Here is a 16084-nt window from a genome sequence, read left to right as displayed (position 1 = left end):
CTAAGGGGTGTACAAGACAAACTAGTGTCCCTAGACACGTGCCATTGGTCCGCATCTCCTGCAGGAAACCTGTCAGAGTCCACAAATCAAAACTGACAGACCCTAACACTGGGAAGTATACAATACTCTCTCTCCCCATGTGAGTACAGGACAATCAGCGGATGTTGAAGAAGTCACATCCTGAAATCTCACTGACAGTCCATGCAAACAACTGCTTAAGACCTGTCCACAGTTTCATCCAGCATCTTTCAAGATCTTTCCAAGTGAATACACACACAGAAGAACTCATATCCAAAAACAGCAGCCACATGATGTCTGGGACTATAGCAGTCACAAGGGCAAGTGAGAGAGGCAAGAGAAGCTCAAAGAAGCTGAGTAATGACTTGACAGCAGCACATCAGTGCAGGAGGATCTTAGCGGTCAGCCCACCAGACAGTGTTATGAACCTAGTATGGGAGCAGTGGGGAAGCTAGTTCTTGTAAAAGGTCAAGAGCTTAAACTGAAAGATAGACTCAAAGTGAATATAAGAGCTATCTGTTAGTTTAGACCAGGTTTTGAAGTCCTGCATTCCCGTCTCACTCTTCCCTACTTAAGGCCAATGACACTTTCAACCACTCATGCTTCAAATCCAGCTCTTGTCACACTGGAGCATGAACCAAAGTATTTCAGAAGCTAGTTACTGTGGTAACTCAGCACTGCTTTAATCTTTTTTCCCTTTCATCCCCTCTTTAGGGAAAACTGGCAATTTGTTTATTTGCTTTTTCTGAGTTCATCACACAGTATATTGCCAAGATTTGTGTAAAACGAAGAGGGAAAAGTACCTCTCACTTGAGTGCACATGAACCTTTCTCTGACTGTTCCACTACCCTCTTGCTTTCTCTCTTCTCTTTACAAGCTACCCACCATGTCCTTTCCGCTTGACCCTCTGTGTAGGTCATCATCTCTGCTATGGCATGCTCTTCTCCTCCAGGCCTCCTCACTACTGGGATACTTACCAGTATGGCCAGCAAGACAAATTAGATATCATGTACTTTGTTGCTTCCTTTAATAGAACTTAGTAAACCAGAAAGGCCACAAGTCAGGGCCCGTTTCATCAAAAGGAGAAAGCTAATGGCACTGAACTTGCAGTGACGTCACGAAGCTCCCTGTAAAACAAAATGGTTGCTTGGTCTGCAGCAAGCAGAGCTACACAGAACTCCCTCCATGTCCCCACTCTCAGATTAGAGATGCCTGCTTTCACAGTGCATAGGGCTGGCAGCCCTATGTGGCAAGATCTCTGAGGAGGGCTGGGTGGCTGCTGACAAGCAGTGCTGGAGACAGAGCAGGGGTGGGAGCAGCCATTACAGGCAGAGGACTCTCACACCAGCAGTGGCCATGCAGGCCCGGTGGGTACCTGAAGCCCACACTCTCTGCCTGCATTTAAGCCAACACCAAGACTAGGACCAGCACCATGACCAAGATCAGCACCAAGATTAGAATCATAGAATCACTTAGGCTGGAAAAGACTTCTAAGATCATCTAGTTCAACCACCAAATCATCTTTACCGTGCCCACTAACCATGTCCCTCAGTGCCACATCTTCATGTTTCTTGAACACCTCCAGGGACAGTGACATCACCACCTCCATGGGCAGCCTGTGCCAACACCTCACCACTCTTTCTGAGAAGACATTTTTCTTAATATCCAACAGGAACCACCCCTGGTTCAACTTGAGGCCATTCCCTCTCATCCTATCACTGCTAGAAGAGGCTGACCCCCACCTCACCACCTCCTCTCACACTGTAGAGAGAGATATCTCCCAGGCCTCCTCTTCTCCAGGCTGAGCAATCCCACCTCCCTCCGCCACTCCCCATCAGACTTGTGCTCCAGATCCCTCACCAGCTCCACTGCCCTTCTCTGAACACGCTCCATGGCCTCAATATCTTTCTCGTAGCGAGGGGCCCAAAACTGAACACAGTACTTGAGGTGCAGCCTCAGCAGGGTTGAGAACAGAGGGACTCAGAGTACAGGGATCACCTCCCTGCATTATTTCTGATACCAGCTGGCCTTCTTGGTCTCCTGAGCACACTGTTGGCTCATGTTCAGCCTGCTGTCAACTAACACCCCCAGATACAATTCCGCTGCACAGCTTTCTAGCTATGCTGCCCCAAGCCTGTAGCGACTCATGGGGTTGTTGTGGCCAAAGTGCAGGACCCTGCACTTGGTCTTGTAGAACTTCATCTCATTAGCCTCAGCCCAGCGACCCAGCCTTTCCAGATCCCTCTGTAGGACGTTCCTACCCCCAGGCAGATCGACACAGGATCACGGCTACAACAAAGACCACAACGAACACCACAAATACAACCACAACTACACCCCCTCCTCCCCCTTCCCAGCGCTCCCGCCCTAACCTAAGATGGCCGCGCGGTACCACCTACCGAGAAAAAGGGGCGAGGCCTGACGGCAGCGGTTCCCTCGGCAACCTCCCGGCGTCTTCCATCTCTCCCGCCTGCGGTGAGCAGTGCAAGAGGCAATGGAGAGCCGGGGGCTGGTGAGCACGGGCGGCGGCAGCGGGAAGGCCGGGGGCCAGAGACCTCTCTCCCTGGCACGCGCCTGGCCGCGGGAGCAATCCCTTCCGCCTCTCCGGCGGCAGGCACCGCGACTCGACCGCACGCGATCCCATGGGATCCCATGACCCCATCCGCCCTCCTGGCCCCAGTCCGCCCCTGTCGTGGTGTCGGTGTGATTTCACGCCGCCTGAGCTCAGTCACAGACCGTGAGCGGGGATGTGGAGCACGGACAGGGCGCAGTACCCGGCCAGCTGCTGGATGACCCCCCCAGGAGAAGCAGTCAGTAGGCATGCACCGGGCACAGGCAGTCCTACAGCACGGTGAAGGCTTGAGGCCGAGTTTAAATGGTGTTTCTGGGCTCGTGGCAGAAAGTGAGACCAGTCACAGAAATTAAAGCCTTTTGGTGCTCCCAGAGTCCTAACACTTGCTCTAAGATGGGCATAATTACAGAAGGATGCAGTAATGTGATGTATCTGGTCTGCAAGCCCTCAGTGTAGCCCTGCAGTGTGTCCAAAGAAGGGCAACAAAGCTGTGGAGGGTCTGGAGCAAAAGTCTTGTGGGGAGCAGCTGAGGGAACTGGGATTGCTTAGTCTGGAGAAGAGGAAGCTCAAGGGAGACCTTATTGCTCTGTACAATCACCTGAAAAGAGGTTGTGGTGAGGTGGAGGTCAGCCTCTTCTAACAGTGATAGATGGAGAGGGAATGGCCTCAAGTTGAACCAGGGGAGGTTCCTGTTGGATATTAAGAAAAATGTCTTCTCAGAAAGAGTGGTGAGGCATTGGCACAGGCTGCCCAGGGAGGTGGTGGTGTCACTGTCTCTGGAGGCGTTCAAGAAACATGAAGATGTGGCACTGAGGGACATGGTCACAGGCATGGGTTGACAGTTGGACTAGATTATCTTAGTGCTCTTTTCCAACCTTAATGACTCTATGATTCTGTGGTTCTACATTTAAAACATTCTCTCTTTTTTTGTTAAATATTCTAAAAAGATCTCAGTGACCATTCAGAAACTGAAGTGAAGAAATCTAGCATACTGCCAGATGCTATACCACCACGTGCTATACCACCACCTATAGCTGAATCTCCACTAGCACTGAAGGACTTATCTGTGAGGGAAACACCAACATCTGTAGGCCAATCATCTGTCATGGAGTTGCCAAAGCCTGCAGACCATCTGGTTGTTGAAAACTCGCTAGGTTCTGAAGGCCAATTTCCCATACCTAGGGGAAACTCATCTGAGATTAGATCACCTGTGGATGAACAGCTTGGTTTCAAAGTCAAAATATCCATGTCTGAATCCTCACAGTCTTGGAGTAAAATGTCTCTGAATGAATCATCAGCAGCTGTAGTTAAACCAACAGAGGAAGCTTGTGAAATATCAGAGCAGCCAACGGTGTATGAAGACCCTTTTGAAGCCTCTGTTAACTATGTGGAGAAACATAATATTCTGCAGATATTTCAGGTGAATTTTTTCTTTCCCTTCTTACTGTAGAGGTTTGCTTGAGAAACTGTGCTTAAAGTTAGCTTGGACCAAATAGTCCCTTCCTCTGGATCCTTCTTTGTCCCAAGCTTTCTTCAGCATAAACTTAGGAGAAGCAGTAGAAAGGGACACTTGATCATCTCCAGGGACTGAAGGAGATGATTGCTTTTTAAAATTCAGCTTGTGATGGAGCAGAAAGTGCAGCTTCTCATCATCCTAAGGATCAGTATTTCTATCCTTTTGTCTGTCTCTGTTTCAGGAGATCACAATGAAACTGTTGTACGAGAAACCTGAAGACCCCTTGCAGTTCATGTTGCTGCAGGTATGGTGTCTTTGTGTTGCTCAGTAGGGACTGCCTGTTACAGAAAGCATAGCAGAAAGCCAACTTTGCTGAGCACACTGGAAACATGGGGAACTCATGACCCTTTCTCTCATTGTGTGCCTAATCAGCTGGGAGGAAGAGAAGGACAGGGCAGGAGCAGGGTGCCCAGGGTGCAAGGGCCCGCTTGTGCTCTAAAGGGAGAGAGTTGAAAGATACAAGAGGATGGGTGTGTGGAATAGCATGGTGTTGAGGGGAGAATGGGGTGATGAGCCCTGGAAGATCACTACCTGAGAGATGAGGGAACCTTGGGGACAGAGGTAGGGCTCATCTCTGTCTGTTGTTACCCTTATCTAACTCCCTCTGTCCCATACAGGAGGGAACGCTTCTCCTGCAAGGTACCCCAGTTCAAAAGAGTGGTCTCTGCTGATTGTGGAGGAGTTTAAAACAGGAAATTCAGTCTGTCAAGAAAGTGATAGTTTGGGAGTGAATTAGAAGTTAGAGTTACAAGTGTGTTGAGCTCCTTGCAGAAAGGACATCAGAAAGAAGAGCAGGTAGAGAGAGGGTCCTTTCCTTCACTGCCGTCTTGTCAGTAAGGAGAAGCGCCGCTTTTGTGATTTGCCGCTGGGTTCATCCTGTAAAGAATGTAGGCAGAACCTGCAGAGAAGTGGAAAGGTTGGTTCTTGGCAACAGTGGCAGAGAAATACGTCCCCAAATTACCCTCTTCCTTTTCTTCTTTCCCTTTTTCCCAGGTGCAGTCTATGATAAATGCCAGGCAGGCAGAAATGGAAGGAGTATCGGAAGAGCACAAAGATACAGAGGAGTTTCTGGGAGAGGTCCTGAGCACTCCTTCAGGCTTCTACTGACCTTGCTGTTGTGGTATTGCACAGGGCCTTTCCAGCATCATGCTTTTACAACCAGTGGAAGTACCTTTGAAGAAGTCTGCTGGTATCTCTGTTTCCTGATTTTTCTGTTCTGTACGCTTGTATTTCCCTTTTTGTTTAAATCCTGCAACCAAGCATCACTTTGGATGTGCAAACTCAAACCTGAAAGAGTGCATGGACTTACATGCATATGTGGCATGTCCTGAAAAGGCTGGCCTGCTGAACTCTTGTCTGTTCTGTACATGCAAATGCACAAATTCCACATTTAGGCCACCTCTAGTCTCTGCTTTTCTGTGCAGAGAAACAATACACAGTAGAATTAAACAGTAAACCTGGACAACTCACAGTCCTTTCTTTTTCATGCTGCATTGGGAGCGTGCTGTCTCAAACTATACAATAACACCAATGTCCATCTAATAGTTTGAAATCCACACTCAGAGAGGCTGGGTCTGTGGCTTTTCTGCTGCCCCCAAAGCTCCCCTGACACATGGAGATGTCTCTCTTGTTTCCACACATGTGGCTGTCTCCCCCTTAACCTGTTAGTTTCAGATCACTCTGCTTTTTGATGTTGTCCTGCTTGTATCATTGCAAGTGTAGCACGTATTTTGATAAACAGCTCTGTGGCTTCAAAGGATATTGCCAATCAGGAAAGTGAAAGGTGAATAAAACTAAACCAACCAAAACCATGCACTGGTAGTACAGCAAATTCAGAGTTAAGAATGACACTTTGCAAATACATCACTTGAACTGCTTTTAATTCTCAGAACACTTGCAATGCTCATTTGTATTTTCCAAGTGTTGTTTTTCACCCTTTAAAGGACGTTTGTCTTTCTTGCCCCTTGCCTGAAGATCACTGAAAATGTGCAATAGCACATACAGTTATTTTGCCATTATTTCATGTGTATGTGCAATAGGTGCCAGAAAGTCTTTTGTCACTACAGACTTCTCTTTTTTAGGCAAGCGTTCTAATTTCATGATGGATGGTAGCATGTTCCCAAAAGTCTGTCTTTGGCTATGAAGGGAGCGCCACAGAAACTTATCTATCTCTTCATAGCTAAAAGTCTGATGATTAGGTTGTGCGATACACCACAGCAGAGCTTGGGCCCAAAACACTGGGAAATAACTGAGGCAAGTATTTGGCATACAGATGCTGTGTTTGAGGACGAGTTGCCTTTCAATCAAAGGCTCTCAAAAAAGATGAGTTAACTCTCATTTTTCCAGGTTAAAAAATCTCAAAAAAAAAAGTCCTAACTCCTGTGTTTCCAAGTTAAAGGCAGGTAAGCACCTCTGTCATTCACAAAGCTGACAGGTTTTCAAGCCTAAAGGTAGCTAAAGATCCAGATAGATCTTCATAGGTTTTATAAGAGATGTGATGTAGACTCAGGTGTCTAGGTCCCCCTGAGGCACTGAGATGCTCTTGAAAGCCCTACTTATCTTCAGCAACCAGAAGAATTGGACCCTTAATGAAACGGTGATTGTTTTTCAGCCTTATATATTTTTGATCAAGATTTTCTAGATGGCCCTGTACATTCACTCACTGTGAATGTAAGAGAAGTGCTAATAATGTATCTCCGTGAAACAGGAAATGAGTGGAAGACAGCAACTTTACATGAACGTACTGGCTGGGGCCTTTTGATCTCTATTGTCACTTATCAGCACATTTTCCAAGAGATGAAGGTGTTGTCATGCCTTTGAATTTTGTTGTAAAATGGTATTAAGGTACTTTTGGGGACAGCCTTAGATGTGAAATCCCTATGTTTCTACCATTTGTATATTGTATTTTATTGTTCTGTTTTACTTATGGAAACCTTGTGAGTTGTGATATATTATCATACAATAGGTGTATGCCCTCAGCTTCGTATCAGTTTTAAGTGAGTATTGCAAGGAAAGATCCATAATTTCTCCTTCAGGTAAATTGAGAGCTGGAAAGTAGTCTTCCTACAGGTAATGGAAGTTTTGCAAAAAAGGCCCTACACAGTGTTCCTCAGCAATCTCAGGGCCTAAATTTTCCTTATCTTGTGCAAACAAAGTCAGTACATGGTAGCAAGAAGTTCTCTCCGGTGCAAATAAGAGAGCGGCTGTCTCTCCATCCTAAGGATTAAGCTTCCTCTCCTTTGAGGAGCAGCAGTTGTGGCAGCAGTTGTGTAGCAGTGTATGTGGCTGCGCTCAGGGCAGCTCTGTGGGCCTGCAATTGGCTTGCATGGATGGCAAGAAAATGTGGAAAGAGTAGGCTTGGGAGCAATACACCAACCCCAAGTAAGGGCTTTAATAGAAAATCTTGGGGAACTTCGTGAAGCATCTGAGGAGAAATGTTCCTTTCTTTTCCTCAAGCCTTGTAGATAACTGGATTGTATTTTGAACTGTATATATATAGTATTAATAAATATATATATATAGGTTTTTTTTAAGAAACTCAGGCTAGGAACTTCAGTTTTGAAAACAAAAACATTCTTCAGAAGGTGTGCAGATTGTTGTGTTTAGGCTAATACAACACCATGGTCCTTTTTGATTTGCTTCGAAGTTTTGCTGAAAAACAAACCTCAGCTCTAGAAAAATTCTACCTCACATTAAGGCACTAATGCATCACTGATGTTTGTGTGTGTGAAGGCTTTTCTGCTGTGAAGAAAAGGAGAAAAGTTGGATTTAAGATGGAAGCATTTACTGTGGTCTTAATTTCAGAGTGACTGTCTTTTTTCCATGATTTCTTTCCCAAGCCATTGGATCCATGTTTCTTCTTCATAAGTGGACATTTATCAACATGACAATAAACTGTCATTAAATTTCTTGCCTTGGGTGCTCTGACAGAATTAACAGTTCATTGTGTGTAACCGAAACTATTCCATATAAGTCCCTGTGTCATGCTAGTCACTGTAGATTTGAATGCCCTCCAGTAGTGTGCTAAGCAACGTGACTAACACTTTCTGTTTGTTTACCCCCCTCCATAAGGGAGATGTCTGTGCACTGACATGCATTCTTTCTAAAAGAGTGTTTCAAATTTTTTTCATCCACACCTGTGCATTGCTTTGTTTTGTTAATGGATAGGAATACACTGTGGAGTGGGAGGTGGGGAGGCTAGAAAGAGTTTGTTGTTCCCAAGGGTGTAGTTTCTGTAGTTTGATCTGGGCACCTAGAAAGCACAGTGTTTTCACAGATGAGATTTGTTGTTCATCCATGAGCTGACGCAGAAGCATGATGTCCATTTCAGATGACAAATAGCACTGTCTTGTAAAGCTCAGACCATTTCTGAGGTGTATCCTATACTCCTCCAGAAGCAGGATTTGGCGGAGCCGGCTGGAAAGAAATTGTACACACCTTGAAATATGTGTCACGGATCAAAATGCCAGATTCATTTTTTGCCATCTCTGTATGGAACTTAAATCAACTGATGCACCCAGGCAGTAGTAAAGTTGCCAGTATACTGCCTCTAACCAAGTTAAAAAAAAAAAAAAGACAATAAAAATCTTGTAACCACTGATTAAAAATCCTTTGAAAAGTTCACACGGTCTCTGTTCTGCTTCTTAGTTGGAGTGCACAGGAAGGGTAGCTCTTCAATGGTCTGCCACTTACAGATAGCTTGAGACATTTGGTTGTGACTCACTGGATATGAATCATAGCTACGTAACACCAATTTTAAGTTAGTTTAATGCCACTGATTTTGAAGTTTCACAATCATGTGAAACTTAAAGTACGCAGCAGCAACTATTCCAAGCCTGCATGTCTAAAATGGAAGAAATTAACCTCTGCGTGAAGTCTGATAAAGAGTTTGGATTAGGGGAGAACTCAAGCTGAAGACCAGAGAATTTGGGAGAGTTTAGAAAGGAAATACACCAGGGCAAATGGACCTAACCCTGTCTGAAATGCCTTCAGGTTGTATTCAAGGGAAAGTTTCTCCTGACTATTCTTACAGCCAGAAGAAATGCAAAAGAAAAAGAAGAAACATTCTGTTAAAGTCAGACTTCAATATTCATGGCTGCATTGACTTTTTGGAACTACCTTCATGGGCAGCATTAACGTAGCAACTTCATCGAAAGTTTTGGGCCATATCTCAACGTGCACAAATGAAAAGGGAGAATTTGACTTGTTGAGGTGACATGGGTTGGATGAAGAGCCACTTATTCTCTCCTGGGGAAAGGTGGTGAGCTGGAATGTCACTCCAGAGCAGTAAAACTTAGGCAAAACAATCCCAGGAGGTTTCTATACACGTAATTCAAGACCAGAGAATGCAGACACTGCAGAACTTTGTTTTAGAATGCCAGGTGCAAATGGACAGAGTGGCTCTTCCTTCTTCCCTTGAGGCCATTATCCCAACTCCCCATGCAGCTCCTTTCTTGGGTGGGAAGATATCAACCTTCTTTACCACAGAACTAGCTGCCTTTAGGCATTAAGAAGGGTATCACTGTGGCATATGGAGTCTAGGGTGAGCTTTTCTGTCTTCCCTGCCCACGGCACAGGGTTTGGAACTAGATGATCTTTAAGGTCCCCTCCAACCCAAGCCATTCTATGATTCCCAGTGCAGAATATGGGAGGAACTGCTGGTGTAATTTCATTAACTGCAATGAAGTAATACCAGGGAAGGAACAAACACTATAAGAGGGGCTCACTTGCTTTTCTTTGTGTGTGTGTTGTTACCTACTCTGAGACCAAAATTAACCTTTTGTTCATTGCCAGTGATTAGAGTGGCAAGAGATGGAGAAACACAGGTCTGCAAAGAGCCAGACTTACAAAGTACAGTTGTAAGTACAGTTGTAGTACAGTTTGTGAGAGTGAAAATGTAGATAATGTAGCTAAGGGAGTGCAACAACCAACTTACTCTTGCTTGTGAAAACTTCACTATAAATTGACAAGCCTTTATGGGAAATATCTTATTTGGAATCACCTGGTCCAATACTTAGAAAATCTTCTTAAGAGTTAAGAGCTGAGATCCAATTGAGGGTTAGGGAGTTTGTAAGAACAAGAGGTGACCTCTGTCCTTCCTGCTTCCCTTCTCTCAGCTTACCTTCTACTATCAAACAGGAAGTAGAGATGAATAAAGACATATGGAACAGCACAATTGTTTGTTAATGGGGAAAACAAGTCATACCAGCCATTGAAGAAAAATTGTTCCCACCTTGAGGAGCCACCAGTGTTTGAACAGGTGAGTAAAAATTAAGGAGAAGGCTATGTTAAAATGCAAGTGAGTGGGTGATCCTCTGATTCACTGATTTTTAAAACTGACTCAAAGTTGTATAAACACCATAAACAATGTAGCAGGAGTCCCTATGAAGAGCAGAAAGATGCCTATCCTATCCAGCCATTGTTTAAGTATCCCCTTGGGTCTAGCATAATATCCTGTCTCTTTGCAAGGAGATCCAGGGAAAGGAAGTGTCAACAGTTTGCTGAGACTCCATAGCATTGAAAGCAATGAGAACTCTGTCCACCAGGGAACACAGCTTTTGGTCCTGTGTCATCACGTAGCAACTCTGCTTATTGTTTGAATCTGTAGCAGCACAACTGAGCCCACTTGAGAGACTCCTTGACAATGTTATGATGCCAAGATGCCAACATATGTTCGACAGGGTGGATGGAAGTGCATATGGGAGAAACTCTTCCTGTTCTCTAGAGTAACAGCTCCCTCTCTTTTTCCCTATTAGATGTCTATGTCAAATGTCAAATGAAAAACAGAGCTTTTTAGAAACGTAAGAGCTGGGAGGAGTCCAACACAACTGTAAATGGACTTAATTTTCATAGTTACATTTCAGAGCCTCTTATAAGTTGTTCACAAATGTTTCTGGCTTTTCAGAAATTATGTGTTGACAGCTGTTGCAAGAGTGGTCGGTTGAAATAAATCGGATGAAATTTAACCTTTCCGACGTGTGTCCATGAGAGGGCAGCACAGACCGGCCGAGCCTTCTCTAGAGTCCCTCGGAGGTAGGGTGACTAATTCGAGGTACGGCCGGCAGTAGCTACAAGCGGGGGAGAAAAAGTCCATTAAAAAGGGGCTTGATGACCCAGAGTACACCTCCATCCATCTCCCATCTGAAACTAAAACCCAAGTTGTGGTTAGTTGGGTAGTGGGTTGATTGGGTCAAATTCCGTGTGCATGTGGCTGTCGACAGCTACAAGCTGTTCAGAAGGGACAGGCAAGGAAAGGGGCAGGAGCATTGCCGTCTACATCAGGAAAGGAATAGAATGTGAAGAGCTGTCCCGAAAGAATAGTCATGAGCAAGTCGAATGCCTATGGCTGCCTGGGCTGTAGCAATCATGCTATGGTAGAGTTCACACTCCCGAGGGATATGAGATAGTCAAAGCGTAAAATTAGGATGCTAAATTTTAGGAAAGCTAACTTCCAGCTCTTGAGGGAGTGAGTCAACAAAACACCATGGGAAATTGTCTTCATGGACAAGAGTGCAGAGCAGAGCTGGCGTATGTTTAAGGAAGCTTTCATCAGGGCACAAGAGCTCTGTTATTCTGTGTAGTAGAAAGGCAGGGTCTGTGATGATAGGACAAGGGGAAATGGTTTCAAACTAAAAGAGGGTAGATTTAGGTAGGATATAAGGAAAAAATCTTTTACAGTAAGAGTGGTGAGGCAGTGGAACAAGCTGTCCAGAGAGGCGGTGGATGTCCCGTCCCTGGAGACATTCAAGGTCAGGCTGGACTGGGCTCTGAGCAGCCTGATCTAGCCATGAATGTCCCTGTCCATTGCAGGGGATTTGGACTAGGTGACTTCTAAAGGTCCCTTCCAACTCTAAGGTTTCTATGATTCTGTGATTCTGTGGCAGGGTCTGAGTCTTGTAGTCTTCTCAGGGAAGTTTCTGGCTAGTTACTGAAACCTTAAAATAGTTTCAGAGGAAGTGTTTAGGACAGTACCTACAGTTCTGTCAAAGCAATCAGATGTCAACCACACCCTTGCCCAGGCAAGTGCCTGAGAGCACTATAAGCTCACCCAAGTCACATGCGCTATTTATTTCCAGCCCAGAGCTCCCAAGCACTGCACCACCCAACATCGCTCTGCTAATCTCCCATGTTCCTACTGTTGAGCTGCAATGCAACTTGACTTGACAGTCCTCCCTCTTCCTCTTGGGTGCTCCAGCCTTACAGCAAGGTGGATGGTGGAGGTGCTGAGAAAAATCAGATAGACAGAGGCTTGCAGCACATGGCTTACAGGAAGCATGTTGGGAACTGGACAGTGACAGGCAACCATATGTAGATGGCAGTGCTCCGCTGCCAGCGCATTACAGCCTCCCAAGTCAGAAGCAGCCAATGCAGAGGAGGCAAATAGGATGGATTTGAGAGAAATGAAATATCCCACACACCTTTCAGTAATGAGCTGGAACAATTCATGTGAAGAAATTTCATTGGCCCCATGCAAACAAGCAGTAAAGATCTCCAAATAAGAGTTCTTTCTACTGCTGACAGACAAGGGATTTTGGAGGAGATATTTTTAATCATCAGCAACAGCAGTGCAGTCATCAGGCCCAGACAGAACAGCTTGTTCTCAGTCTGTTAGACGAAATACAATTGAAACACCAGAATCAAAAGTCAATCACAGTGCCAAGGTCATTCAGGATCTGGGACCACATGCTAGTACATATATCAACATTAGCATCACCTACAAATTCACAATCAAGAGCAAGATGGAGGCACTTTCTAGGAGATTTTCCCTGGACATTGCCAGCCCTTTGAAGGAGCTATCTAAAGCATAATCTAAATATATCTATAGCATATATCTAAAGCATAATCAGGAAACTCCTGTGTTCTGAAGTCTTTTCTCCTGCTCTAAATTTTGCAAGATCCCAGGTAATCCTCTGTCCTGAGGATTTCTGTCCTTCTTGCCAGGCTCCTGTTTGAAGTGAGCTAGGCCTGCCCTAGAGTCTCTTCTCTCTTTGCCATTTTTCCCTATTCTAACCATCATGGGGAAAACTATCCATTCAAACACCCTTAAACTCTTCTTGAGACTCAGATTGGACAGTGCTTGAAGGCAGGAATAATAGCTTTTATCAGATCAACTAGCAAAGTTGCAAAAAGCAGCTAAGTGCACACAAATCCTTCTTCGGGTCTGCAATAAAAACAGCAATCTTCAAAGTGAAGTGAAGTAAAACATTTGCTTTGAGTTTCATATCCATCAGCTGGACCACCTGAGAGAAAAGGTAGATGGTATCTGGGGAGGAGAGGGAGTATTAATGCTGAAGGAGATGATAAAGCAGTGGTCCCCTACAGGAAAGAGGTAGACTTTATCTGTGGGAATGCAATGAGATCAGCAAGGAAAGGGGAGATTACACTTCATAAAACTCTACTCCCTGTAGACTGCTCAGCCTTTCAATCTAGCAGACTAAAGAGAGCTGGCTCCCTTATAAATCCTGTGCTGCCCTTCAGCATGTGAGCTGAGAGGTTAGAGATGATGTTGCTGTAGGATGAGAAGTACTCCCTGCCACTGTTTGTGAGCCCCCAGGATAGCAGTAGTGTGCTGTATACTTTCCAAGGCTTCCCATTTGGGCCAGATCTACAGTACTCGTTCTTTTCCTCTTTTATGATTTTTAAAGCCAAGAGGGTCCATAACTTCCTCTGATGATTTATTTGTGCTTCACAGCCACCGTGCTTCTAAGGACCACAGCCCACCCAGGTCATCCCTCATGCCAGCAGGAGAGCGGAGTCATATCCACTGCTGTTTCCCTGCAGCATGGATAAATGCTCAGCATGAAAGACCAAGATCAGACAGGCAGACCCTCCACAGGAGGCTGAAGATGACATTCTGGAGATTCACATCCCATTTACTTACTCTTTTACATCATCAAGGGTGTTGGCTGGGGAACGCTGCTCTGGCAGGGCTTGGCTCTCCTGCCACACCAGCAGAAAGTGGCTGATGGGATGGGCCCAGGGCAGGGCCTGACCTCAGAGCTTCCCCAGGCTCCTCCATGCTTGTTTTATCTCTGCATGTACCAAAAAGGGACCTCTAAGTGCCTGAAAGACCTAGGTGAGGGGAGCAGATCTAAGATGTAGATATTTTTGTCTTGCTTTTCCTTTGCAGAAATTACCTTCAAGCCCGTGATAAGGCTCTCCTAGCGGTTTCCTTCACAGTGAACAGTGTAAAGGAGGCTTCCTCAGGAGAGATTCAGAGCCCAAATCTCCCGCAAGGTGTGCAGGAAGGCACCCTGAGGACTTTCTTTTCCAATAGTAGTAGCAACCAGCAGAGATTAGCCTTTATAAATAACCACCATTTCTGTAAGCATTTGAGCCAAGACCACTGAGGAGCAGATATCAGCTGTAATCCAAAATTCCCTGGGGAAGCAGCTCCCAGCCTGAACTCAGTTCTTTCCCAGACTGAGCAGCTTCATCCAACTTGCTTGGCCTTTTGGCTTGCTCACTTGTCAGAAGGAGAAGAGATCTTTTGAAAAGCTGAAAGTACAGATTTTCATGCAACCATCACATGATTCCAGTAACTTGGACTCCATGCAATCAACAAAAATTGCAAGTCCTCACAACACTGAAATAAACCATGTATCTTAAAAAATGAGCTCATGAATAAAACTCTACCATATAAAATTAGAAAAATAAGGTGTAACTCCCACCTTCACAAAAATAAATATTAAGAAACGCCAAACATCAAGAGTGTGTTTTATACCGTTCTTCTTAGGAATGAGGAGCGCAATACCATATTCATGTGTGGATTGTGCACTGCCAAATGCAAAATACTGGGATTACCAGCATCACAAAGATGTCTGTATCTGGCTTTTCTGTAGCGCTCTTAACTAAGGTAGCTGAGGTTTTAGAAAGAAATTACTTACTGCATTCCATGTTACACTAAATATATACATACAGTTCTGCTTTTCACTCTGTATGTTTTCAGGCTTGGATGGAGTGGCCAGCCCAGAAGCCCGGTGGTTTATCCTGTCCCACTATAATTAGCCCAGGGTTGTTGCTGGTGGTATGTCATTTGTCTCCCCACACTCAGCACTGTTTGGTAAACATTTTCTGGGACAGAGTTGCTCTCCCCTGATCTCCGTAGGTGGTGCTCACTTATTTATCCCCCAAACCCCTGAATTATCCCTCTCTCTTGAGGCTGAAGGGTAAAAGAAGTGTCAGAAAAAGGGCAAAACCTTGCAGAAAGGGGGAAACAGCTGAAGCAAAAGCCACGGCCCGATGGGGATGCGAAGGCAGGAGGCCACCTGCAGACCTGAAGGGCTGGAGGACATCTGTCCCCTGCAGACTCACCCCTCCCACACCGAGGCAGCAGGAGGAATTCCCTGCTCCTTCGGGGAGAACCTGGCACCCAGCCACAACATGAGAAGGGTTCGGGTGGCCCCAGCGAGCCTCAACCCCCGGGGCTGGCAGAGGAAAGAAGGTTGGAGTGCAAAATGGGAAGCAGCTGTTCACAGCCCTCCTGGGAATGCGAGAGCAAATCCAGGTGACACAGAGCAAGGATAGGGCTGCTGATGGTGGTACTCTGGGTGGGAGGTCACTGCAGCAGGGACATGGGGCTCTGCAGGGAAAGGCAGCAGCCCACCAGCCCACAGGCCGCACCTCTGCAGCGCATTGCTGCACAAAGTTCTTTCTTCATGATGATGGCATGAGGCAGGCACAGGAGTGACTCCTGGTACCTTGATGGTTCGGCCATTACTTCCTTGTTCTTGCAGTGTGCTCTCTCCCTTCCCAATCGCTCCCTCCTCACACTCTCTTAGTCCTAAATCATTACTTGCATGTTATGAAGAGAAGTAACTCTTCGTAACTTTAAAAAATACAGGAAGATGAAATGGTATTAGGGGTTAGGAGCAAGGTCAGCCCATTGGAATGGCCCGCAGCATCTCTTCAGCATTTATCAGAAGCTTTGTTCTTTCTTCAGGCATTCTCCAGCATCCCTCCCATGCCAAATCTGAAAA

General features: G+C 45.6%; 1 protein-coding gene across 3 annotated transcripts; it reads left to right on the top strand.

Moving 5' to 3' along the window:
- C1H3orf30 (chromosome 1 C3orf30 homolog) lies at positions 1942 to 8020 on the top strand. Of its 3 annotated transcripts, none has more exons than XR_002439210.1 (4): positions 1942 to 2493; positions 3538 to 4010; positions 4288 to 4350; positions 5100 to 8020. XR_002439210.1 is itself a non-coding variant. In XM_021398135.1 (4 exons), exons 1-4 carry the CDS (start codon positions 2513 to 2515, stop codon positions 5211 to 5213), a joined length of 351 nt encoding a protein of 116 aa, XP_021253810.1. In that variant the 5' UTR covers positions 1947 to 2512; the 3' UTR covers positions 5214 to 8020. The 3 variants fall into 3 exon arrangements, 1 of the variants encoding a protein (XP_021253810.1); XM_021398135.1 differs by having other exon boundaries at positions 1947 to 2530; positions 3855 to 4010; XR_002439209.1 differs by having other exon boundaries at positions 2396 to 2530.

The sequence above is a fragment of the Numida meleagris genome, chromosome 1 (genome assembly GCF_002078875.1).
Source record: "Numida meleagris isolate 19003 breed g44 Domestic line chromosome 1, NumMel1.0, whole genome shotgun sequence".
Classification (NCBI taxonomy): domain Eukaryota; kingdom Metazoa; phylum Chordata; class Aves; order Galliformes; family Numididae; genus Numida; species Numida meleagris.
Note: the sequence above shows the minus strand (reverse complement) of the source record. Positions and strands in the feature narration are given on the sequence as shown.